The 27,818-nt window shown below is 42.2% G+C and overlaps 1 protein-coding gene across 1 annotated transcript in view; it reads right to left on the reverse strand.

Moving 5' to 3' along the window:
- Positions 1–17,807, reverse strand: part of NKD1 (NKD inhibitor of WNT signaling pathway 1) — a 109,120-nt gene extending 91,313 nt beyond the window's left edge. Inside the window, exons 1-3 of the mRNA XM_030956198.1 lie at positions 17,345–17,807; positions 17,172–17,204; positions 16,765–16,922 (exon numbers count right to left, since the gene is read on the reverse strand). Coding sequence (XP_030812058.1) covers positions 16,765–16,922; positions 17,172–17,204; positions 17,345–17,369 — 216 coding nt within the window. The 5' untranslated portion in view covers positions 17,370–17,807. The remainder of the gene's footprint in view (positions 1–16,764; positions 16,923–17,171; positions 17,205–17,344) is intronic.
- Positions 17,808–27,818: the final 10,011 nt, after the last annotated feature.

Here is a 27,818-nt window from a genome sequence, read left to right on the forward strand (position 1 = left end):
CTCCACTGCCTTTCCACTCAAAACCAGGCAAGTAAGGAAGCAGGAGATTTGAGGAGAAATTCTTTAAGCTCCAGAAATATGCACATGCTACACATGTTTTATGTTAGCCATCTGTACCGTGGCTATGGTAGAGCAAGGTGTGGTTATTCAGTAGATATGGTGTGTACCTGCCTCAAGTCTTAGTTTGGTGTGCTAGACACCACATGATTGCAAAGGATTCCTGGTGTTCCACACCAAATGCACTCCCTGCTAGTTAGACCACCACGTGGCTTTGTTTCTCCCCCAAGACTTAGTTTCTGAAGAATGTAGCATTTAAATCAAGCTAGAGGAAAGGCAGCAGCTGTTAAAATAGAAGTATCTAACACATTTTGAAGCCTGAGGAACTGGGAGGGAAAGGAAGCACAGGGCAAGGACTGAGAAAGTGTGATCTGCGAGCCATAGGTGGCAAAGACAGCTTTCCGTGTCCAAAGGGAGAGGGGAAAAAACCCTGAAAACAACAATAAAAACACACAGACTAAGAACCCTGATTCCAGCCAGACTGACCAAATACTCCAAAACCACAGAGCTGCTAGATTAAAACCATCCTTACAATTCAATATTCAGAGAAATCATCCTTAAATACATAATAATAGGGCATAAAATCCTCTTTAGACAGGCAGAATATTCCTGAATTCTCTCCATATTTACAAGGAGTGAGAGCAAGGAAGCTACAGACTGGGATGTGCCTGGCTGCAACATGCAGCTCTGGGGGTGTGCTCACTGCAGCCAGGCTGACAGGACAATAAGTGCCTCTTCAGCACCATATATTTAGCTGTGCTCTATTGTTTAAAAGAACAAATGACATTCGCAGCAGAGAATTTAGCAGGGCCAACTAAAAAGCTTGGGAGTACCCATCACTAACCATCAGTCACTAACCATCAGTCGCCATCAGGCCTTTTAAACATGACCGTGGGTGATGCACCACAGACAGCACCAAATGAGGAGGGAAGAGGTGTTAATTAACCTGTAAACCTGCCCCACTTTGTGCTCCAGATAGCACAAAGGCCCGCGCATTGGAGGCATAGTTCACCCTCATTATAAGGCTCTCCATTACAAAGCCAGGGCAAAGAAAAGCTTACTGCTTTGACTCACCACCCCACTTCAGCTCTTTGTAAACATTTTGACATGCATTTCACTCATGTACAAACTCTGCTGCTCCAGAGAATAACCTTCAAGAGAGGGTAATTTCATTATTCAAGCAAACACCAGAAAAACTTCATCTCCTTGCAAAGCTTCCAGTCTAACTGGTGCATCAGAGCTTGTCTTGAGTCGAATTTGAACAAACCTTTTCCTTCCCAATTTATGTCGGTGTAATCCATTTCCTTTATTATCAGTGATGGAAGTCTGGCATTCTCCTCATGCTGTATTTTATACCTAGTATGATTTACACACATGCCAGCCATACACTCTGTCCCTACATTCCTGTTCATCTTGCCCTGACTTTCATCACCAAGAGCAAGGTAGAGCAAAGAGCAGGAAGCCCACATCACTTGAATGCACAAATCCTTGGATAGGCCTCCATGAGAGTGGAGATTCAGCTCATACATGAAAGACACATCCCTCTCACCACCTTCTACATCCTTGTCCAAAGTCTCATCAGCACGACTGAGAAGTAAAATATCTTTTCTCTGTGTATGTTAGAACTGCTTTGATTAAGAAAAACTCTTTAGAATTAGACTTCTTGAGCCACTGGATTGTAACAAGAGCTGGACAGTTCAGAAAGGCCCCTTTCAGTAACATTTTAGGAAGATTACAGTAGATCAAAAGAAACAATGTAAGAGGTTGGGCTATTTTGCAAGGGGAGATTATATAAACTTCAAGGAGAATTCAGACTTCCTTTTTCATTCTTACTTTGCTCAGGAAAGTAGGTGATAAATACCTGGCTTGTTCATAAAAACATACCAATGAAGTAAGAGTACGGCTGACATTGAAGTTCTTAATGAACTATAAATATTTCTCTGATGGAGAAGGTGGGAAAAAGTGGATAAAAAACCAGTAGGTTCTAAGAGAAGACAAATGAGACTAAACAAGTGGCAAGTGTTTCGCTATTTTGGGTCTCTGTGAAGATATGAATAACTTTAGAAAAGACAGACACTTGAAGCTAGGATCTGGACTAGAATGCATGGCTCCTGGATCTCACTCTTAAGCCATAAATTCAGAGTTTCAGACAGCACCACAGCAGTGGCTATCCATGCCTGGCCACCCACATCACAAACACCTCCCAGCTCCACATCCCAGCCCAGACCAGTCTGCTAATCTCAGATGACTTCAAAGCCTACCTGCCTTGCAATCCAGAGAGTTTAAGAAAGCTGTGTTTAACCTATTACCCCACCTCCTTAAGTACCACAGGGCTGACATCCTAGCCATGAAAATCCCAACCACTAAGCAGAGACCCAAGGGGCATCACCAGCAGCCCAGTTAGGAGAGGCCCATGCTGTTATCAGAGCCTGTGTCTGAACCACAGACAGCTTTGACCTCAGGGATCTTTCTGCCACACACACCTGAATATAAAACATGGTCCAGCACCATGTGCAAATGGATAACTCTAAGAAGTGCTGCACTAGAACATGCAGCTCCCAGCAGACTGAGCTACCAGAAATTTCAGTCCCAAGAAAATACAAAACATTATTTTATGATTGAAACAAAAAGCGATTAAGGGCACATCCCAGATATCCAGTTTGTACGGGCTGTACTCCTGATGTGCCCATTCTCACCTCTTCCCCTCAACAACCAAGTCAATGATTTTGTTATAATGGATGCATTCAAATTGAACTAATTTCTTTGACTGTGTCCCCAAAACCCTGATTTTGCCCTTTCCATCCTTTACCAAGCCTGTTTACATAAGTTGAAGATGCACTCCCTCCTCTGTCCACTTGCTTCTTTCAGGCCTCCTTTCAGAGGAGAGGTCAAGCCTTTCCTCTCACCAGCCCTCTCTCATGTTCTTTCTTAGGAGAACATTTTCACCCAGCCTGAGGGATTGCATTTTGCTCTTTCCTGTTTGATGCATTTCTTGTGAGACAGGATCAAATGAGATTGAAGGCCCAGAAAGCCCCATGCTGTGTACCTTGCATAAAATGTACTTTCTCTTACACTAGAAAAAGGCTTACATGACATATATTTTTTATAAATATATATCTTGAAATTTTTAAAGTAGGCAAAAAACATTATACTATCATAAGGTGGCAAGGAATACAAAAGAAGAAAAAAACCCACAGTGAATAGAGTCCTTTTTTATAAAAAAGAAAACTATGCTTAACACAAACTCCTTCATGAATTCTCTTTATACTTCCAGCGACACAAATTCACCATTCTGCTGACACTGTTGCTGACACTACTGAAAAAGTCACCCAAGATGGCTCATTTTAAAATAAAATTTTACAAGGAGACAAAATGGGGATTTGTAATGGAACATTTCCTTCTACTTAATCACAGCATCATTACCGTGATTGTATAAAGTCCATTTGGTCTTTTAATTTATTTAATCATAAACATATAATATTTTGGGGATAACTCCCACAAAGACCTCTAGTTAAAGGAGAAAAATCTTAAATTATAGTTGCCCAAAACAGTCCTCCCTTAATTTACTTAATGCGAACAAGAGATCCCTGCAGTAATTCTGTGTTTCTAATACTGCTATCAATTTTAATACTACCTCCACTCATTTCAAGTCACTGAGCAATTCTTAAGTATTTACAATCATCAGTCAAACTAGGAACCATTTCAGCTCTTTGACCTTAGAATCATGAGGTATAAACTTTCAACTTCCATAGGGAAGATATTTTTAAAACGAAGAGTGCATTTCCCAGAATAATGATGCTCTAATACTAAACAGCAGCTCAGTTATTTTGTGTTAAGAAACCAAAGCCCTTCTTACACAATTTCAAAGCAGCAGCTGTGACTTTGAAACTAGGAACTCATTCTGGCCACCTGCTTTAAAACCAGCCAAAATAAACGTGGCGGGATGGTTCCTGTTGATAGCCATGGGATGGCAGGGCAGCACAGGTTATTTGCTGCCAGGGCTTAGGTCCCAGACATCACTAACTTCTCCAGGATTTCATCTGGATGAAGACCTTGGGATCAAGCTGCATCTGAAAGCTGGATTAATTATTAAGTGCTAGTTTGCAGTCCTGTTACTCAAGAGGAGCAAACCTTCATGGCACAGCTGAGATATATTGTTCACGGCATGCCATTCACAGTGTGATGTTTTACTCCCACAGCAGATGATACTTCCTAATCCCTTGCCAAACAGAAAGTATTATGGTCTGGCTTACAAGGTATTGGTTTCTTTGAAGAAAGAGTTTGTTTTGCTGCTGCGTTTTTTTGTTGTTGTTGTTGTTTTTGGGGTTTTTTTAATAAGTCAGACCCATCAATAATAGCAGTAACAGTAAACTAAGAATTATTACTTTGAAACCTCAAACTAGACTACTTCTTCTACACTTACTAAAAGCAAAAAACAATGCAAAAAATAGTGTCCACCAGTGCAACTTAGGTGAACACTAACTGAACCTTCCCAGATCCACAACCACAGCTAATGTAGCAGAGTGTACCTCAGAAGATATTTCAGAGCCTAATCCGGCTCTCAGCAGAATTAACAGAGAGTTACTGAACTTCAACAGTTAAAGGATTTGGCCTACAAAATCTCAGCCATTTCTAATTCACACTGCTAAAAAGCAAATGTGGTCCCCCTCAAAAACTCCACTACAAAGTACTGCAGAAGAAAAAGAAATCTTAAATATTTAAAAACATACAAACATGCTCCTAACAGTTTAATTTAATATAACATTGTTAAAGAAGGAGAGAATAAAAGAAAAAAAATCAGGTCATTCACAAGTGTCCTAAGTTCTCTTTCTGCTTTCCCCCCTTGCACTTGTGCAGAGGCACATTTCAGACAAAGCAGCCACTGTAACACTCACAGTGCCCACGTGGGAACACGCTCTTCTCCTTATGGCCAGCAAAGGACACACACTTTGATCTTCAAGGAAAATACTCTGGATGGTGCAACTCAAAAGGCTGCTGCAAGTTTATTTCTTTTTATTTTTTCTTCCCTATAAATTATCCCTCCTTTTGATATCTATTCTTGCTCTTGAAAAAAAATAAAAATACACACATCAAGTTAAGATGAAAACTGCCCACACGACAAGTTTGTGTTTACAAGCTTAAGAGCAAGTTTCACTTGAACACAGGTCAATGCCTCTTTAAGAAAACATCACATACCAAAAAAATCACACATGGTTAGAACACATCATGAGCAGAGAGGAATTGTGGACTCAGTCTGTGAGGCACCGAGCCAGCCTGAGAAGCCCTTTGAAGTTAGAAAAACATCCTCTGGTCAGAGCACATTTGTGAAGCCGTGGGACAGGCGCTTTAAACAACATTCACTCGAGATCACCTGCGGTGTGCCAGTGGATTGGCGCCTGGGCAACTTCAACAACGTAACCCTTTGTACTCCACCAAGATCACTCACTCCAAAATCCCTCCTATCAACAGCACAGTCACAAAACTGCGTGGCAAAGCATGCACCTTTCCCTCTCTGTACAGCACAGGCAGGCAGTTCCAGCATGTGAAGTTTGGGGAAAGGCAGCCACTAGCAGACCTTGGTCAGCAGAAGAAAGGCCACTGTCCCCGGCCACAGCTGTGCTGACACAGAGGGAAGGCATCACCCTGCAAAGCTGCACAAGGCACAGCAGAGTCAGGAATGCAGCCAGGCATGACACAGAATGCTGCTCATCGCCCTTGGCAGGAGAAGGAAGATCCTTGGCTGTGGAAGGCTAAGTCCAGGTAACACAAGGGGTTTTTCCTCTCCCACCTACACACAGGTAAGACTGAACATCAGAAGACTTTTCTAGCAAAGGCAGCTCCCTCTGCCCAGCTCTGCCATCAGCTGTTAGCACCCAGCCCCCTAGCACCAGTGAGCTGTGCCAGCCCAATTTAAAGCACATCCACCCCCTGATCTGGCACTCTCAGGCTGGAGTGCCTCTCAGAAGAGTCTCTAGCTGAAGGCAGCAGTGGCTGCCCAATCCTCACCCTGCTGGATACTGGAATTGATGTGCGGTAGCAGATGAGCTTGACTAGAGCCCCTGTCAGTTGAGACTGTGGAAGCAGCAAGCCTCACCTTGCCTTTGGACAGGGTTCCTGCTGGTATCAGGAGACACTCGACTGCACACCAGGCCAGGACTCTTTCCTTCCTTAAAACATACCCCTAAAGGCACATCATTAGCATTTTTCTCATCTAACCATTCTGCTCCCCTGTGTTTGACAAGCTTTCCTACTTTCCCCAGTGGTGGTGAAATTCTCCTCATTTTTGAGGAGGCAGGACTGCCAGTGCTGCCATCAGAAACACATGAGGAGGGTCAGATTACTCTGGCAGAGCTAATAAGGGACCTCACAGCCTTTCGGCTTCTCCCACAGGACATTACCCATTGTCTGTTACTCAATTACTGACAAATCTAGGGGGCTTCCCACTGCAGTGCCTTTGGTTTCTGTCTTTCCAAAATGGAGAAAATCAGAGGTGGCCATAGATTAAGGGCCGATTGTTTTAGCAGAGGTTTGTTCTGTATTTGAACATATGTATGTTTAATGAATGAGCACAAACACCTGCATGCTGCAGTCTAGCTGGTCCCTCCTGGATAGCAGCAAATGCCCAGGGACACAGAGCTACTTCAGTGTGCCTTACTTTTGAATTTCAGTACAGAGTTCTCACAACTTTTTTTTTCCTATATGGCATTTTAAAAAAATCAAACACTCATCTGGAAAAGAGTGCCCTGGTAAGGCTGATGACCAAATTCCAGTGAAGTCTATATAGCATCAATGAATGACAATACTTCCTTTCCAAATGCTAGCGGTTTTTTTTTCTTTCTTTTCTGTTACACATCACCACGTAGCAGTCAGAGAGCAACTGTCTTTCAAAGTAAAGCCCTGTACAATAGCTTACACAGGAAGAGATCTCATTTACTTCTTTATGCTGTGCATTAGTCCACAGTTAAAGATTTTGTGTGCTTCCTATTAGTCATAAATAAATGATTGAAAACACCCTTAGAGTAGAAGAAAAAAAAATGAGACTGTGGTTCAATACTTTAACAAACCAACCTAATTAGATAAAAAAAACACCTTCATACAATAAAAATGTGGCATTTTAATGGGTATTAAGCAGTGCTGTGGGAATAGCCTCTTTCAAAACATGCTTTTTAAACCTATCTGAGAAATTACATTGCTAATTACAAATGGGAATTTAAGTGGCAGTACAGCTGGGAAAAACTTTTGTGAACCTGTCATAAAATGATCAGATAAACTGCATCTGCAGAGGAAAATACACTGCCATTACACCAGCAATGTAGCTGCCAGAGTAAAAGAATATTAGTCTCTTGAACCTTCCCTCGTCTTCCACTGATGTGGCAGAGAACCCAATACAAAACCACTAAAACCAATGAGAAGCTTCCCTTCTATTACAACAGGACTTTTGCCTCAAAGCATCACAGAAATAATGCAGAATTTTTAAAAATTATACAAACAGTCTTACCTAACTGCACTGAGTTAGTTAAAAATATACATTTAAATGTAATTTATTTATGGGATTTGAAAAAACTCCTTTTACATATATATCTGCATCAGGAACAAGACCTTGCACATAAGCTTTGCATAAATAAAAGTGGCTTTAACTGAGATAACCTATGAAGTTTATCCTCAAAATAAAATTAAATATTCAGGATGGCTAAATGAGGCACAGTTTTTCCATGGGAAAAAATATCAAAGTATTATTTATTTTCCTGTAGGTACTTGTTTTGAAAAGCCTTTCCTCCCCACCTGGCCTTCTGCTAAAAGCCACAATCTACATTTAAACAGTGTGTATGCTTTAGAAAATTATCAACCATCTTTTTTTACAGGAGCTTATGAAATTATTTGATCCACTTTTCATATAGAAAGTCTATGGCTGACCATAAATAGGCAGGCTCCCAGTATAAACTTAACCAGGAGTACATCAAAGACCTTCCTCTAGGATCAGACGATTGATTTCTTCAATGCTTTTTAGAATTTCTTCCAGGATATTTTGGGTTATTGCCTTAGACCTTTGCTCAGCTGGAATGACAGATATTCTGTTTGCTAGACTGTGATGTTCTCTCTTTACAGGGGAATGAGTGTCCGTAGTGTATACACACGTACACTACATGAACAGAGAGAGACTTGGAGAGTTCACAGGCAAAATTATTATTTATTGTTTCAAAAAGAGCAGTTTATTACAGAAACACTGATATAGGCTTAACCGCAGCATCTTATGCAATACAGAGACTGCTTGTTATTCTGTGAGCTCAGGGCTGGGACTCTGCTCTGAGAAAATCCCCACTCCCCCAAACAGGCATTTGTTCTTCCTATTCACACAAGGCACAAGGCTTAGCCTTACAGCTACTACCCTCTTTGCCTAACTCTCTTGAAACTAACTGTCCTGGAAGTATGAAAGATGTTTAAGATAGGACAAGAAGCAGCTTAGTCCTTACCTACCACTATCAAATCTTTGGGGAATCAGACAGCAAACTATCTCCGAGGGCAATGTGACACACTACCCACCGTTCTTCTTCCTCCCCCAAGACAAATCTGTCACCTCCGTACCACTCATCATCCGCATCAGAGTGTGGATCAAAAGATCCGAGGCTGCTCCCAAATCCCATTTCTCCTGCAAGACGGTACTTTGTTCTGTCACTTCCCTACTGAGTCTATCCCCTTATTTTATGCCTCACAGCATGTGTGGCTGCACCCCAAGATCAAACACCCATGCATGATTTTCTTTTACAGATCTTGAATCACAATGTTATACTTTAATAGGAACCTCAATATACTTAATCCTTTTAAAGCTGCCACAGTAATGCCCCCAAATGCATTAAATTCCACCCTAATCGCAAAATACAAAGTATTTCTCTGGGTGGACAGTGCACAGACTGTTCTGACCACATACCAATCCACCTCTGAGCTAAAGCAACATACACTGCCTGCATTTGTTAGTCAGAAGTCCAAGGATACATGGCTGAAAATTCCAGACACCTGAAATGTCCTATGCCACAGATTTTGTTCAAAACATAACTGAACATTTAAGGGAGGATCTCACATTCTCAAGGCATTCTCATTGCAAATGACATAAGAAACAAGAGCCACTGAGCCTGCATTTAAATCTAAACCTACTCAAACTGAAAGCAAGGCTGGTAGCTGTCCCCTTTCAAGGTGTAATTGAGACACCCACACCCCATCAGTCAACTCAACAAGGAGTTTCAGAGTCCACTGAATTCTCAGACTGAGGAGGGTTATTGGACAAAATTACCAAATTATTGGAGCATTGACAAAAAGCAGAAAAACTGCTTGCCTGATAAGTCTTGTTCACTTTATTAACAATAGCCCTAGGTTTAAGGAACAACTACCTTCTGTGTACGTTTGGCAGGGACCTTGGTTTGAACCAAGGAACCACAGGGTCTTCTGCTCCCCCTGCTGAGGGGTTGGTGTCTGCTGGGACCTTTAGGTGTATTTTTACAGGGCTCTTCTTGGCCACTGAGGAGCTTCTCAGGCACTGATAGCATTTCAGTCTCCTGTGGCCACTGTCTGGCCATCAGAGGAGCAAAAAGATTTAGACCAGCAGAAGTTTTACAGACCAAAACAATGGGATCATTTATTGTCCTACAATATACAACAGGCCAAACCACAGAATTGCAGTGTGGTTCAGGATGGAAGGAACCACATCATCTGGGTCATCTGGTCCAAGCTCCCTGCTCCAGCAGGGCCATCCCTGGCACAGGCCATAGGATTGTGTCCAGAAAGTTCTTGAATCTCTCCAGTGAAGGGAGACTCCACAGCCTCTTGGACAACCTGTTCCAGTGCTTGGTCACTGCACAAGAAGGAAGCTCTTCCTCATGTTCAGGTGGAAATTTCTGTGCATCAGTTTCTTCCAGTTGTTTCTTCTCCTATTACTTAGCACCACCAAGCAGAGCCTGGCTCCAGCCTCTTGACACCCTCCCTCCAGATACTGATAGACATTGATGAGGTCCCCTCTCAGCCACCTTTTCTGAAAGTGCTACAGGACCTCCCCAAAAGACACTGCAGCACTCCTTAAACAATTAAATTCTGTATGGCTAAACCACAAGTACTCCTGAGGTACGATGGGCACCTATCAGGTGATGTGAGACACAAACAAAGAGATTAGGGAATCCAGCTGAACACTTGCTTACACACAAAAGCCTGTTGGAAAGCCAAGTCCCATGGCAAGCCAATGGATCGCCTTATTAAACAGTGGACATCAGGTTACAGGGCAACAAAAAACATGCCATATTTCTCGGATGACAATAAATCCAGAGGCCTACAGAAAGTGAATGCCCTGTACAACAGTACCCCTTGCAGAGACACCAGGGGAGCAGTGGTTGAAGGTACACAAATCATTTCCCCTTTCTATTAGCTTACACTAAAAGCCAGCACAGCCCTTCCACCACAGCTAACACTACTGGCCTTCCATCACTGCAATGAGAAATGTCATGAGATATTGCAATACAAACACGCTTTGCTGGCTCAGAAATCAGACACAATGAAGATTTTGCATTTGGAACTTTGTTAATAATTCTTGAATGCAATATAGTCCAACTCAGTCTCCCATAGCTGTAGTTACTCTGTAGGAATAAATACAGGCTTAGTTTTGCTGCCAATGTTGGCAGATATGACTAAATAAATTCACAGAGAAAGTATATTTGACCCTTCCTTCACATTAATTTTTTTAACTAAAACTTTACCTCATTTTCCATGAAAAGATTTCAAACTATGTGATATTTATAGATAACTCACAAGTATTCAAAGTAAGTGGTATATGAAGAAAAAGTAGTTCCATTTAAAAAAAAAGCAAAAAAAACAACTTCAAGTATTTTGTATGTCTGAACATCTACCATTTCCTTTCCAACCAAGGTTTGATGCTGACATTCACGACGCAAAATCCGTCTGCAAGGATTTCTATAAAGGCCAACATCTGCAGCACTGGGAGCAATGTTCCATTCTGATTTAAATATCATCACCGAACAATTATTTCCCCAACTTTGGAAAAACTAACTCCTACAAAGTTTCAGTACTCAAGAGACTTCTCTTTCCTCTGTTCATAACTCAACTCAAAAGAAACCATAAAAGTCAACTGAGATCTTCTTCTGAAGGGTGCATACAAATAGCTACTTACTGAGCTCCTCCTGGGTCTTATTACAGATCCCAAAACCTACAGAAAACCCTTCTGTTAATGAATGCTGCTGTAAAGAACATTCCCCTATGTCGACAATCATGCGCTATAAACGTCTCTTTTTTGTTATAACTAAAGTTTTAGTGTGAAGTCTGGACTACATTATTTACATTTAAGATATTAAAGAATATAACGTATTGTTGTTGCTTTTCATCCCAGGTTACAGAAGTGAATACACTCCACAACCAAGGCCTTCTCAATCAGAAGAATTAAAGTTTCACTAAGCCAACAGGGACTATCAGGAGCCCAAGAGACACAGATGAAGACTTGACCCAGCTACTACAGAGAATATGTTTTCTTCTTACAAACACCAACCTAAGTAACTCCACTTTGGCAGGGGTGGGAGAAAGAGGGTTGTTAGAGATCAAAAAAAGAGTTCCTTTAATGAGATTGTTTGCAGAAACTTCATGGGCCATTCGGCTTTCCAATCAACATGCCAAATTAAAAGCGCACCACATTAAATCTGAAACACCTATAAAACAAGCGCTGATGAAATACAGACAGTCTTCCATCTACCTCCTCCATATGGCTCAGGCAAAGTCAACTTTTAATTTCATAACACAAAATATTTAATTTATGCTTTTCTTCATATGTCAATTTAACCTCTGGCACACAGCTTTGAAACCATATAAGGATGCCTAACACTTTCCATATGGCAACTGAATTGTGGCTTTTAATTGCACCAACTGGTATCATTCAAGGATAATTCCCTTGGAATCCAGCTTTCTGCTACAGTATTGGCCAATTCACTAATCTCATCACCATGGCACTAATACTTTCAGAGACTCTTTGATTGTTAATATTCATATTATAATTTTCCCAAACCAGAGCTGTCAAGATATACTATGTACACCACTAATTAAATTACCTTGGTTTGTTGGCACCAAATTTCAACACTAAATAAGATTCTGCTTTTCTCTCTCTCAATACAAAGTTTGGTAATTTTATTTTAAGTGCCATAGACAATATTTTTGTGTACTAAAATACTTTTTAGTCGTACCAATATCGAGAACTGCTGGGTCTGTTCTTTATTTTAATCTTCAGAGTCAATAAAAATAATTATTTATATAGTACTGACATTAATGGACTTGAAAATATTTCAGTTAAAAAGATCACTTCAAGCAATCACACAAGATAACATCCAAGGAAACTTTGATTGCTCTTGTCACCATACCAGTAAGAAGGCAGTCTTTCAGATGTTACTTTACCCATTAAATGACCCCAAAGTAGTGCTACAATTAAATCTTGCATTTCAACAGCCTTTAAGCCGTACTATGTACATAACACTAAAAAAATCTCATTTCTGTTTAGGGTTTTCATTTTGGATGAATGACCTACAGCTGTCTTCTGTAAGGTGATGTATTTTTAATATGCGCACACACACACACTATTTAACAGTGGGGGACTGGGAAGGGCTTCTTTTTTGATTTAAGATTGATCATACTAGAGGAGCAGTGAAGTTGACACTGGTGTTGTCTCCTCTCAGCCATGCAAGGAATGCCCATTAATGTCACTGGCAGTTACAGGCACAGAACAAATGGAGAACAAGCCCCACCTCTGAAGGACTGATGCGCCTCAGAATTTCATACTGTGTCAGTCCCAAACCAGATACTCAACTCTAATTAATATCAATTAGGGTTGAACATGAGGATCAGTAGTACCAACGAGCCCAGTGGAAGTGGTAAGCTAAAGTCATTTCTATTTTACCTAAAATGATTACCTACAATGTGGCTCACTGAGAGTTGGTTTGAAATCTAATTAAAAATAGGATATTTTTTCCATTCCCAAGCACAGATGTCAATGAGACGCACAAGAACCTAGTAAAATTTCTTATGGCTTTGAAGATAAAAGTAAATGGAACTAAGCAAATGTCATATTTAATATTCCCCCCTCTAGCACAGAACCATTTCTCAGTTAAATAAATAAATACATGAATATTTGCAAACAATGTCGATTTCCAAAAATAGTTTGTAAAAGTAAACACACTGAATAAATTTAAGTTTAAGAATTTTACAGGATAATCCACAGTATCAGAAAAACCTTTCTGGATACAAGTTAACTCATTCATAAAGCAGCAAAAGAAGTGTATTCAGTTGCTAGCAGATTTACAGCCTCAGTGGTTTCAATTAGCTTTGAAACCAGAAGATGACTCTGGACCTCATACTTTTCATGGATGCAACAGAATTCCTTTTCCCTTTAATCCCCCACGATGTGGAAGCTGCGGGCCAGCCAGGGCCTGCGGAGTCATTAAAACCCTTGGAGCAGAGCAGCCCCTGCCGGGCGGGTGACAATGGTTTAATGAGCCTGGAGCTCCCACCCAGCACAGCGCTCACCGCGACACCTCCCTGCCCCGGCCCACGCCTTCACCCAACCACCCACCAGCAGAGCCTTCCCGGAGCACTTCTGGCAACAGCTGCACACTAATTACTGTTCTTCCAGTGAACTGGAGGGGAGAGACAGATGGACAAGCCACGACAGGGACAACGCATCAGCTGAGGGAAATCTTCTCCAACTGAGAAACTCTCAGAACTTCTACTCAGAAGGAAAGGTGTCTAATGTATAATGGAACTCTCCTTGAGTGGGAGTGATGTAAAGACCTCCCCTCCACAACAATTGTAAATTCAAGCATTCTAGAGAGGACTACAAATGAAACTTTACTGCTTTCCTGTATTAGTCACTCATTCCTCTTGTAAAATACTGTATGAATTGCCTGAACTTCAGTGTCATCTCCCCTGGATGACTTTAGCAGAACAATTCACTGTCTGTTCTTGAGAGAAACAGCCTTCCAGCTACAACCAAGACAGGTTTTTTGGCTTGTAGACGGTAAAATAAATCAAACTGCACTATCACATCCAAGTTTTAATCAAAATTATTCAAATTTTGAATTTTCAGTCTTGGGAGTTCTTCAGGCTAGGCGCTCTCCTCTCCCATCAACAGGTCTTTGGAAGTAAACTGAATTTCACCAAATAGGCCCTACATACGAACAAAACCATCATCAACAAAGCTCTGGTTAAGGATTCCTACTAGGAAAATTATTTCTAGGACCATTATTTTTTTAACACGGCTGTATGTTTCTGTGAATGCAGATATTTTCATCAGTGTCTGATCTAGCTTTCTGCCATAAGTCACAAACACCATAACTTGGGATCTATTTTGGGGGGATAAACTATGTTTTACTGAGAAGTCACAATTTCACCTGTGACACAATAAAACTGTACCATTCCACAGAGCCTTGTAAGCTTATTGAACATTTTAGGATGAATTTTGAAGCAGTAAGGAGAAGATTCAAGGGCAGTAAGGTAAATTCAAGTGCAACACTAGTACACTACTGGGGACTACACCACTGTCCCACACAACCCCATGACTAACCATTAGCAGAAGAAACTGCTATTTCTACATCTTGAGGAGACCAAAGAATCAAGAGGTTACGCTACAATTCCCTTTGTATCTTGGTATAATTATACAAGATCAAAGAGATCTCAGAAGAGAAGCAGCCATGCAGTCTCAGTTATGGAGTCAATAGCTGTGACTCCGTAATCCTTGTCAAAATGACTGTACATATGGCACATCTGGTTCCAATGTAGGATTAGAAATGCATCCTTCCATATTCCAAAAGTTCGTATTTTAAAGGAACTTTAATGTAGCTGTCACAGTGTGCCTGTGACAGGATGACAATTAAACTAAATCAACAAGCAGGCTATACATGCACACAGATACTACCAAATACATTAGGCAATAAATGGCAAATATTTTTGAACATTCCGAAACATCTCTATAAGGATGACAGTAAAAGGCCTCATGGGAACAGTGCTTTTAAACACACTTAAACCTATTTACAGTTTTATAATGTACTAAAACTGTAGACTAATATTTAGTTAATGGCTTGCTAATTGCTGAGCCATCAAGAGGAGGACTTCCTCTTGAGTAAGAGGGGAAATACTGTTCTACTGTCATTCTAGCTGAGCAGACCTCACCAACTGAAGGGGGTTGTGAATAGAAAGGACCTTTGACAAAAGATATTTTCTCCTTCTTTTCAGAAAGCAAACCAACTTTGTGGAAGAAAATACATTTCACAAACTAAAGTCAGAGTTTTCACCTTTAACTCTTGTATATTAAATCTATGTTTAGTTTGATGAGTTGAGCTTCTTTTCCAGAAAACATACATGTGAAAGGTAGAACATGTGTAAAAAACGTGACTTACAAAAACTGGGATAATTAGAAAATAATTAAAAACAGGTGTTCTTACTCTTTGCCTCTGTATCATAGCATGTACTATTGTTAATGAGAACTTCTTTCTTTGAACATATTGTTTCGTAGTAAAGCACAATAAATAACTTCAACCAATCGTACCTGCAAGTTGAAGGTGATTATATTCATCAGTTACAACAAATCAATACCTTACCCCCTTTGTCTTTACTTCCAGTGACTCTCACACAATTTATGCTCCTCAAAATACAATACTGGTGGAATATGAAATGTCATCATTAGCTTTTCCCATACTACACATCTTCTACTCACTTACACATCCCACCTAAAATGAAGCATTCTCGACTTGCAAGTGAATTTTTCTTGAGACACAAGAAGTCCAGGCTTCTGACAATACAACTGGTAGCTGACAAAGCAAAGAGCCTGCAGGAGGTTTGGTGGCCCTGGCTCTGCTTGTGCTTTCAAAGCCACACTGCTTGCTGGGAAGCACAGATTCCAATCTCCCCATCTCTCAGGTTACCTTTCCAGTGATGAAACTTTCAAGGCTTGATCCAAAGTCAATGGGAGTCTTTCAGTAAACATCAATAAGCTCTGGATCACACCCTGAAACACTATGAGGACCGTATCTAAGTAATGTTAAGTCTGTTTACCTCCCATCATGCCTCTTTGTTTAAAGAGACAACATTAAAAATAAATAAAAGAAAACGGCAATTGAAACGTTTCCTCCAGCCCAGCTTTACATGGAGGACTGAAGGGAAGAGAAGGGGTGGTAAGTGACCAGTGAAACAGCCAGGACAATCAACTGGCACAGTAACTCTGGTGGAGAAAGTCAGCCTCACGTTATTAGCAAAGAGCAAATAAATAACAGTAACTCTTCGGGGACTTCTCCTTGACTGCAAAAATGTCACAGGCAAACTTGTGCACTAATCAGGGCTCACAAGCTATCGCACACTGGCTGGGTGCTGGGCTTTCCCCCGAGATTGTTTGTTCCTGTTTGTGAAAGGTTTTGTTCTAATCGTACTGCCCAGACACCAGCAGTCAGGTTCCCTTACTCCTCTGGCTTTTGTACCCTCACCAAGTTTGCTCTGCAGCTTCTAACTTCATCAAAGGACTGAAGGAAACCACCCACGGGGCAGCGCCTCGGAGCAACATTAGGGCAAAGAAAACCTTCCTTTGCACAACCGCCCCTTGGGAGGGAAAGAGGGATGTACAAAGAGCTTTTGCCTTTCACTATTTCAAAGGGAAGGGGCGGGGGGGCAGCGAGGAAGCTGACATACCCTGGCGCTGGAGAGCCTGCACACGGCGCGGTGCTGGCAGCCGTGCTGGAGTCCCGAGCTGCTGCCGCCGCTGCTGCTGCCCCCGGAGTATTTCTGCTTCACCATCCAGTCCTCCAGCCCTCTGCGAGCCAGAGAGGCGTTCACCGCAAAACTATCACCTAGAAAAGAGGAGACAATGCCGCCGCTGAGCCGCCCGCAGAGCCCGCCCGACCCCCGCGGCCATCCCCGCGCCCGGCCGGGCTGGGGCTGGAGCCGGGACCGGGGCTGGCACCGGGGCTGGCACCGGGGCGGCCGCGCAGAGAGCAAAGCGCGGCGGAAAGTTGAGGGGAGAGGGCAGGGGGCCGGGGGCAGCCGGCCGGACCGGGGGAAGGCGTTCAAAGTTACTAACAGTGAGGAGCCATCCCTACCTTCTGGACTTTCTCTGGGTTTACAAACGGCAGCTAGGCAGATCCGGAGGAAAGTGTGTGAGGGAAATAATAAAGGAAGATCGTTAGACACCAGAATAAAATCACAGCAACAAACCGAGTAAAATCCGAATAAAGGGAAGGGGCTAAGGAAGTAGCAAGTGAAAGGAACTAACCATGTTTCGAATGAAGTTTCCCCATCTCTCTGCATTGATCTGCAATTACGATTCATTTGACTGTTTTCAGTAGGGTCAGGTTCGCTTGTTGTTATTATTTGTAGATATATAAAATCCCAGCGTGTTTAGAAATCCATGTGCTCCGCTTCTCCCTGCTAACACACGAGCGAGCTCAAATCTCAGCTCCTCTCCTGCAGCACGGTCCGGCGTCCCCCTCTCCGCTCCAGCCTTCCTCCTCTCTCCTCTCTTTCCCAAAGACAGAGGCGGTTACAAAAGACCTTACTTCACCCACCGGGGAACATGATTGACACCTCATTGAGATTAGACCACTTGCAGGCAGCCTCCGCCTTCCCATTGGGCCGCGGCGGCAGATGAAAGGGGCGAGTGAGCCTTTTGGAGGCTCAAAAAGGAAAAAAGGAAAAAAAAAAAAAAAAAAAAGAAGAAGAAGAAGAAAAAAGAAAAAGGAGCAGCCGGGGCGCGTTTCACTTCCAGCCAGGCACGGGCGGCGGGGCCGGCTCCGCTCCGCGCAGCCCCAGGAGCGCCGGGCGGACAAGGCGCCCGCTGCCCCCGGCCCGGCCCGGCTCGGCTCGGCCCGGCCCGGCCCCGCCGCCGCCAGCGCCGCCCTCCGCAGCCGCCGGAACCCCGCGGGCCGCGCCCCCGCTGCAGCCACCGCGTCCCCGCACGGGCCGGCCCCGGGCTCCGCCGCGGGCCGCACCGCCGCCCTCGGGGCTCCGGGCGCCCCGCACGCCGCCTCCCGCAGCCCTGTGCGCTGCTGAGCCCCTCCGGTCCCCGCTCCGCGGTATCTGGATCGCGGAGGAAGCCAGCGTGTCTGGAAAAGCAGTTGTTCTGCTGACTTAGTCGTGCAAATTGTTTTTCACGGGCATCCCTTCGCACTCAAGTGGTCCTAATGAAGTCACTGTTAATGCCAAAATGCAGTTCTCAGGGTCAGGTCCGGAACCCTTTCTCAGTGATTCAAAATGTTGGCAGCAGGAGGACAAAGTCTCTCTCAGCTTTTTTTCATTATTAGTTAAGTAGATGAGATTTACAAGGAATCTCCCCTACTTCTCCAAATTATGAATGGTGTATTTTTTACATAGAGCATAAACTAAAAGGAAACTTGCTGTTTCATAAAGATAGTTCTCACAGTCATTAAAAATTTGCTTTCTTCCTCTGGCTGGTCATTATATTTCTGTTTATGAAAATCACATCTCCCTGGAGATCCTTGTAGTTCAACTAGGAGAGATAAAAGGGAGTACATAGTAGATTCAGAACAAGAAAAAATGAAGACTTCTGAGAATTTCACTCAAGAAACTACTAGTCAAACTATGTAGGTTTTGACCCAGATGGGCCTGGTCCAAAAAACTTCAAGGCCACATCTGTGCTTTCAAATCCATATGTTTCAAGCACAGGGAGGAAGGAGTTAGACTTGGGAGCTCATCTGAAAAAAAGATTCAAAGCATATGTAGTAACACTTCTGCAGGGAATTGGGACCGGGAGAGGAGGGTCAGGCTTGGAGCTCATTTTTAGAAGGAATTCCAAAGCACATGGATGTGGTGAAGGTCTGGTATGAAACAACTGCACAGCACAGCCAATGCAATGCCATTAAATGAACCGTTTCAACCCAAATTGTTCTTTGGATGATTGCAAAGTCATTTCTCACATTATTCCAACTATTTATCTGTCTAGCAAAGAAAGCCCTTGCGTTGTGAAATGCAGCCATTGCAACAGCATCATTGCTTGTCAACTAGCTAATAACATGCATCTTTTGTGAATTTCTTTTTTCTGTATTTTAATAATTTGTTTGGCCCATTTTTTATATTGTGTATTTAAGGTGATATATTTGTTCCTTTGAAGATTGTCTCTTGTTTTGGGGAGGTCAAAGAGGGGAAGAAAATTATTTAGATGAAGCCGGTTCATTGGAGCATGAGCTTCACTTCGACTGGGAAAACTTGTAAAAATTTTCTGATCCATATGAAGAAATTCTAAATCCTAATACCTCAGGTTGGCACATACACAAGTACCATTTAAAACTTCATCAGCAAATATTTTATTTGGAATATCACTTATCTTCACTGTTTATGAGAAATAGAGAACAGCTTAGCATAAGTGAACCCAAATGGGATGGGCGTATCCATTTATCTTGCGAGATGGTGGTCACATTCAGCTCTTGGGAATAAAACAAGGCCTTAGAAATGTCTCAAGTTCAGCAGGTCTGCTGAAGTGGGCAGGGGAAGAAGCCCTGGCTTTCTTTCACAGCAGATTACAGAGGTCTACTTGTGTTGAGGAACTTGCATTCAGAACACAGCCACTCTTGTGCACAACTGCCTTCACATACACAACATTTGTTAGAGTTTAGAGCAAGCCCTTTCTCATTACAGTCATTGACTTACCCTGCAGAACCAACACAGGAGAGCAAATCTGACAAAAGAATCCCAAATGTCAGTAACCGACTCCATGTACAATGGATTCATGACTTGCTTGGGCACAGGAGTAACACAATGACAAGCTGGTGACGTTATTCTGGGTATGAATCACAACTGCAGCTAATTCTTCCTCCACCTGGGAGAAAGTTTTAGCTACTCTCAAAGTGACAAATCTTGCATTCTTAGCATGGTTTTGCTCAGACATCAAATTCCGGTTGATTTCAGGAGAATTTAGCATGGTATAACAACTAAACAGGAACCTCAAGATTTGACTCGGTGTCTTGGTTTGGAAAGACAGGAGTCTGCTAAGGAAGGCAGGAGCCTCCCCTGAAACGGAGAATGTAAACCCTCCCCACCCCTCCGAATTGCTACAATTTTAAATTAAGGGGCTCTCAGGCAAAGATATGGGAGCAGGCAATAACAGTTCTTTAATAGGGAAGAAATAAAAAGTAAAATAAACAATACAGTCCACTGGAACAACACTGACAGAGTCAGAACCCAACCTGACACCCTGTTGGTCAGGGTGCTAGTGGCAGTCCGATTGAAAATGTGGCTGCAGTCCTCTGAAGTATCAGGTGTGGTTCTGTTGGAGCAAGGGGGTTCTGTAGAGAAGGATGTAGTCTTCCTCTGAAGATCCAGGAGGAAAAGGTAGCTGCTGTTCCTCTGGGGAATCTCGTGGAGAAAAATAAACTGAAACTGCAATTTCAGGATCTTGGAGTGTATGGGGTAGCAGTGCTTGGCTCCTCCCTCTGGGCGGAGCATCTCACAATGGGATGTTATAGTTCTTATCAGTCATGCACCGATATTCAATAGTCTGTTATCAGCGGAGGCCCCCTCCCGAGGAAGGTGTGAATGTGGTCATTCAAAGAGAGAGATAAGGCAAACTGCTCACTTGACAAGGTAATCAGCCATACAGATGGTAATGGAAAACATCTTGCATGCAATCTTCAACATTATCCACCCCTTTTCCTATTTCCATCTGTATCACAAAAAACCAAACAAACAAAAACCCAAACCTTACACACAGTCCTCACTTAAGACTAGGTTTCCCCTGTGGTACACAACGGCTTTCTCCATCTTTCTGCATTACCCACCAAGTGCAACCAGGTCCTTGAGCAAAAACAATTCCACGGATGGGTTTATCTTTGCCTGAGGTGGGAGTAATCCAAACAGTCTTTCCTAAAATACCTTTCATGTGTACAACAGGGACTTTATCTCCATCCACTGTGTGCAGTGGTTCAGACTGGGCAGGACCAGCTCGATTTATGGACCCTCTGGTGTTGACCATCCAGGTGGCCTTTGCTAGGTTCATTTCCCAATTTCTAAAAGTCCCCCCCCCGAGTGCTTTCAGGGTAGTTTTAAGTAGTCCATTGCACCGTTCAACTTTCCCGGCAGCTGGTGCATGATAGGGGATATGATATATCCATTCAATGCCATGTTCCCTGGCCCAGGTGTTGATAAGGCCATTCTTGGTTTGTTTGGTTTGTATAGGTGGGTTAAATAGTGGTGTTAATGGTATTTTTTTTTTTTTTTTTTTGGGGGGCGGGGGGCGGTGTTGTAGCCCACTGTTTCACACCTACAGGTCACTCGCTTGGCTGTTTGATGGCAGCGCGTCTCACAGTTGGTAACTGGACGGTTAGCCGTGAGGTATGTAATGATCCTCAAACTACAGGGACTTCAAGGCATACAAAGATTTTTGGTTTTCCTTCCATGGGGCCAGAAGTGTGTTAAGTGGTGACGTCTAGTAAAATATGAGAGTCAAGTACGCCATTCACAGAACAGTACTAATGATTAAAGGATCTCCAACCCAGTGACCTCAGTGGAATTCTTAAAGTTTGAAAGCTATGAGATAGAGTATTATTCATTGCCCTTTCATTAGGGCTGACCACACTCAATTTCCTCAGAAGATGGAAAACCCTTTTGAACCTTGCTATACTATAAAGCAGTTGATGATGTCAAATGCTTCTTAGCAAAGGAGCAAGTGAATAAGACCATTCTAGGAATTAATTCTCAATATTCAATAGCTTAGCAAAATTAATGACAAGAGTTGCAATAGCAAGAGTTACCTGATAGATGAAAGCACCACACTGCTTTTCCTGTCTGGGTAGTGGTAAGATACTGCTTTCCAGTTCTTCTGCTTTATCTCCTTCCTTTTCTTGCGCTCTCCTGCCATGATCCCTCCAGCTGGAGATGAAAGAAGGCTGGTATTGGCCTCCCACAGTCTCAGGTGGGTGCTGTTCTCTTCCACCTGGAAGTGGCATGCTGGTCATGCTACACCACCTGCAGAATAAGTGAGGGTTGATATGTATTTTTTAAAGTTGAAAAGCCCCATGTTATTATTAAAAAAAAAAAGATACACAGAAACAGTAAAGTGGAAACTGTGTGGTTCCTCCTCTGCGTTAAACAATCTAAGTCCATATTGAACAGAATTGTTTTAAGAAAATGTTGCTCAGTTGTGAAGGAAAAACATATATATGCTCTCAGCAGCATTGACAGGTACAGTGGATCATATGTAAGCTCTTAATATTTCCAGGATCCAGCTGATACAGAATTTTTAACCTCATCACTCTCGGAATCACAGATGGTCACAAACCACACTCAGCCTCCATTTCAAGCACGTTCCAACCAAACCCCTTTTACTCCATCAGCAAATAATTGCCCACAGCAATGATACCTCTCCAACAGTTGCCTCAATCACTACCCTGATGATGCATTTAGGGCCACAAACCGTTTTCTGAACATTTAAATTTTGGTTTGGTGACCACATGAGTGCTTTGAACTGCTCATTCCCAACACATAAATGGGATGCCTGTCACAAGACACTGTTTTAGCTTTTGGGCATTTGTCCTTGTACCTCTGGTCTTGGCAGTTTTTGCAGCACTTTTGCCTTAAGCATTTTTGCAATCAGGCATGTTAGCACCTCCTGGCTTTAGCAACTTTGCAGCCTTAGCTTATTGCCTCAAAGCTTTGGCATGAGTCTGCACTGTGGCATCCTTTCAACTCCAAACATACTTGCTTCACAGGTTTTCCTTGGGTTTTTCTTGGATGTCAGCAACTGCTCTGACCCTAGAGGGGGAAGGAAGACTGATCAGCAAGTTCAGACAGTGTCTGTGCAGCAGAAAGATGTCTATCACAAATGAGCACATTCACTACATCATCTGCCAGATATTGCACATGCTCAGGTACCATGAGAAATTTTTCCAGGCCTTCTTCGAGATTTCTCCTATAAATCTTCTGAGAGCCTATGAAGATTGGAGAAAACCCTGGCAAGCTTTGTAGTCCCAGACTGTAAGACCACCGTGTCTCCATACTCCAGTGGATATAGTTTCCATGATTAAAGTATTTTCCCTTTCACTTCTCTTCACAGCCAAGAAAACCCATCAGCTAGAGATGGATGTTGAGTTTAAGGGCTGGTAGTTCAGGGTGACAAGTGCTGATTTGGTAGATGAGTTGTTTTCCACAACCACCAGTAGACACCCAGTTGTCCTTTGTACTGCCCCCACTAAAATATTCCTTTTCAGGTGTTATCACCTCTTCTTTCCATTGTATTCAGGAAAATGAGTTTTAGAAGTCCTAAAACAGAAGAATCCATGATGATGAGTATAAAGGCTCCTGCCGGGTTAATCTTTGTTTTCTCCCTCTATTACTCTGAAGGTCCTCATCAGCAACTGCCTTCAGTGAAGGCCTGAGTTAAGAAATGCTTTGATTTGTGAATTCCTAATTGTCACCTGTTATGTCCTGCAAGTTCTCTCTCAAAGACCTTTGCATAGCTAACTCAGTAATCCAGATTTCAGCTCACCACAAAAGTAGAAGGGTGAAAAAGTCAGTTGATGCTGCCTAAAACTAGTGAGACTCCTTCTACCATATATCTCTCTATAGCTGTGGAAGCCAGGCCAGGGCTTTCCCAGCAATTTACAAACAATTGGCTTTTTCAGTATATTTTAGTGGGTGCTGGACCTAGAATCTGTTTTCTTGGAATCTGATTGCAGATTCTCCAGAAGAAATTCCAAGATCATACAAAATTAGCAGGATTTTTTCTGTCATCATTTCCCCAAGGAAATTCTGTTCTATCTAAATAAAATGAACTTGCAGTTTATTTGCTAATCAAAAACTATGGATGTTCCCTATAGAAGGGAATCCTTCAGATATTTTAAAGTGTGATTTTCCTGAGTTTTCTTTTTCCAGTGGATATTTTGCTGAGATGAAATTTGCTAACTATTGTAACAATATGCAGAGAAACAGGAAAAAAAACTTTTTTTCCACATCATGTATAGTGTACTACACATAAAAAGAAAAAAAAGCAAAGTAGAAAGTACTGCCATGACTTCAATAATCAGAATCTTTCCTTTAGCATCTAAGAAATGACAAGTAAGAAAGTTTTAATATAGGAGAGGATTTTTATTTGCATTTCTTAACAATAAGGGTGGTTTATACTCCACCTGGTGTCTTTTCTCACATCATCTTTTATGGGCTTCTCTCAGTGACAAGTACCTTTGTACAAAGGTTTCCTTCCCCCCTCTCCCCCTTCTCTGGTTCTAACTCTCTAGCAGGCTTCAGCATACAAACACAATGGGAGCATTGAAAGGAAGACAGTGGGACACCTCCTTTGATCTTGTGTTCTAATAACTTGTGTATGTTTGTGTCCAAAAACAATGTTCCAAGGCTGTGAGGACTGCTGCTGCCGAAAAGAATACTCATCACAGGGGCGGTGGAATAGTTAAACTGTATTCAGGAGAGTAAAGCACTGGCCAATAACGTAAACAACAGACTGTAAACTGCACTGAAATGCTTTGATGACTGAAGAGAGCCCCACTCCACAGCTGACAACACAGACATCACAGGTCTGTTCAAAGCATGGCACCGAGGGTCACCATTAAATCATATAATTCCCTATTACTTTTCATATCCATTCTAGGGGATACTCACTGCACATGGACAAAAGAAACATGTCTTGCATTAAAGCAAATGGCTACTGTCAGATAAGCCAGCTGAGCTCCTCCACTCTGCTGCTACTTGCTCAATGTTGTTGAGGTTTTTTAAACTGTAAGAAGCTGGATTTCTATTTTCATTTTTCATTTTGTAACTCACTGGTTCTTTTCTTTCTGAAAAAGGAAAAAATTATTGCTGGAAAAACAATTGGCATGGGAACAAAGTACGACCAGTCAGACCTTACACACAAAGCACGCTGCTTGTGTAAAAGTCACTTCTGACAAAGTGGCAACCCACAGCAAGGGGTGGAGGAAGGAGAAAGTTGCTTGATCACTGTCTCATTATTTACAACTATGGGGTGGTAAAGTCTTATACTGTCACATGTTGACAAATCCATGATCTTTGGGAAGAAAATGTAAGAATGAGGATCTGCACCTATATTTTGTATTTAGGTTCCCCCTCTGGAGTATTTTCAGCATATTTGAAACTACAGACATTGTCAGTCACCCAGGCCTGATTTCCAATATGATAGCATTTGCAAAACTCTCATGAAACGTGAAAGGCTTGAATTCAATGTATGCTGGTTCAGCACAGCACTTCTATGTTAGTTTTGCTGTTTTTTTTTTTAAATAAAATTTATTGAAGTTCTGTTGCTATAGTAAACAGGGTTGGTGCTGTGCTTACAAATAAGTGTAAGAAGTGTTAACTTAATAAATATCTGAAAAGGATGAAAAATGTTAATAAAACTACCTTTTAAGCTCTGCGTGAATTACAACAATTCCAAAGTGTTTTGGCAAACACTTATAACCATATTGTACTAGGAAAGAAAACTTTCCTCAAAAACTCTGCCTGGACCACCATGTCACTGTACATATCTGGCTCCAGTAACTTGCCACAAGTATTTTGTCACTCTAAGAGAAACTTGGCTATAAAAGAATGCCTTCTTTTGAACATTAAGAGTCAGCAGAATAAGCAATCAGGTTTTTTACATGTTGTTTATGCATTGAGAATGACATATCATGTTACTAATGTTTTTCCCCTCAGGTACCCTGTGCACACCCAGGAGTGGTGTTGGTGCAAAGCCTGTGATGCAGCAGGAATACAGAGGCTGACACAGGTGAGGGGCTGAGGCACAGAAACTGCCCTTCTGCATTTCCCTGTGTGAGTTTCTGCTCTGCAGTACCCAGCAGAGCCCAGCTGCCTGTAGCCCACAGACAGTCTTGGGGATGAATTACCCAGAGTACAACAGAAAGATCCAAACAGTGAGCTGCTGAGCACAGTCCTGGCTCAGTGCTCAGCCTTTGTGCAGCTTACCAAGGCTGTTGAATCAGAAGCAGACTCGTTTCAGGCCCAGCCCCAGGGAGATGCAGGCACACAGCAGGAGCACAGAGCGTGTCAGCACTGCCCAGCACAGCACACGCACGCTCCGGGTGACGAGACATGGACAGAACCCCGTGTGCAAGGAATTCCTTATCAGGAAAACAGAAATCACTAAAGCAGTTCAACTGTATTGAGGCCACCAGCACAGCACACACAACTTGATTTAAATTGTCCTTGCTGCTTACCTATATTCTCTAAACTTTGCTGTGGAAAACAGCTCTGATTTCAAAATTTACTTAAGTTTTTTTCTTACAAGGTGCATCCAAAGGGACCACAAAACTGACTCATATAGATAAGACACTATCTTAAATGAGCTTAAAATGAAAGTCCACTTCTACAGGGGAACTTCTGAAGGACTGGCAGATGGACAGACACAAAACGAGCAAGTAAACTCTGAACATTTAATTTACACTTCTTGGCTTTTCATTTATCATTAACTATCAGTGTTACAAGACGCTACCAAACACACTGCACATTGATTTAATTTGGGTTCTCAATACATGACCTCTGCAACATTTTGTTATGGCATTAATGACATAATTATTGCATTCAGATAGGCTGCATTAGTTTGAATGAAGATAACCCATGGAGATCCACTTTGCTGCTCTGTTCTACTTTCTGTGTCCTTTTATATTGTGCATTTTCAAATACATGACAGAAGCTACAGGAATTCTGGGATTTGCATAAAACTAACAAGCCCTCAATTCTTCTGCTGGCATTCATAATTTTGCCATGGTGGTTTTGAACTAATGCCAGACCACGTCTAACCACGGCAGCATTTCTGGCAGCGTCCTGCAAGGCAGGGTGCATCATAGCAGGCTTTCCCTTTTGCCTCTCTTCTGGCAGCCAAAAGGCAGACAAGTGAAAGAACTCAGGCACATAAACCACACACCTTGCACTTCCTCACAGCCTCCCTTGCAGAAGGTTCTTGCAATAGCTTAAGAGAATCTTTCCCTGTAAGACTCCTTCAGTATCATGAGGCAGGTATAGGACTGGGGCTGGGTCACTGCTGCTAATACCACATTCACACAATAAGAGAACAGTGTCTTATTTATTAATCCAAATTTAGATTTTAAAAAATACAAATTCCTGAACATATACTAGATAGAATTTATCTTCCTCTACAGTCAATGGAGAGAAATGGGTGATTCATGTGACCTATTTTATATGTCTCTATGAAGTTGAAATGAATCATCTTCTAAAAGTACCTATTAGGACATGATTTGTCTCACCTTAATATAGACACTTAAAATAGGTCAGATGAACAGGTTATTCCTCTCCCTTGGCTATAAGGGGAGACCAGGTGACCAGATCAAGTGAAGATATTGTAGATAGCTAAAGTTGAGATGCATTCCACTTTGTGCATATGGAGCAAGATTTTAAGGTTCTTTTTCCTCCTGGTCTCAAAGGGAGAGGTGACTTTCCTTTTTTTAAAACACAAAAAGACTACTCCTGCTTGCTATGCACTGTAAAACACTCAGGAGATCAGAGGGAACAAAATGCTACTATGCTGGAGAAGGTTCAATTAGGATGTACAAAAGCGTGAGAGATCTCAGATCTGTCACACAGTCACTGTGTAAGTTACAGGTGTGTTAAGGGCATTCTTGTAGTTGTAGCTGGGGGTCTGTGGAATGTTTCAAGGAGCGTTTTCTGTTTCTGCAAGGAGTTAGAATGTCACCACAAAAAGTTTCTTACTGCTCCAGTCCTAGGGCTTGCTGTAATCAGCCCTCTTTTGCAGAAAG

This window comes from Camarhynchus parvulus, chromosome 11, assembly GCF_901933205.1.
Source record: "Camarhynchus parvulus chromosome 11, STF_HiC, whole genome shotgun sequence".
Lineage (NCBI taxonomy): Eukaryota > Metazoa > Chordata > Aves > Passeriformes > Thraupidae > Camarhynchus > Camarhynchus parvulus.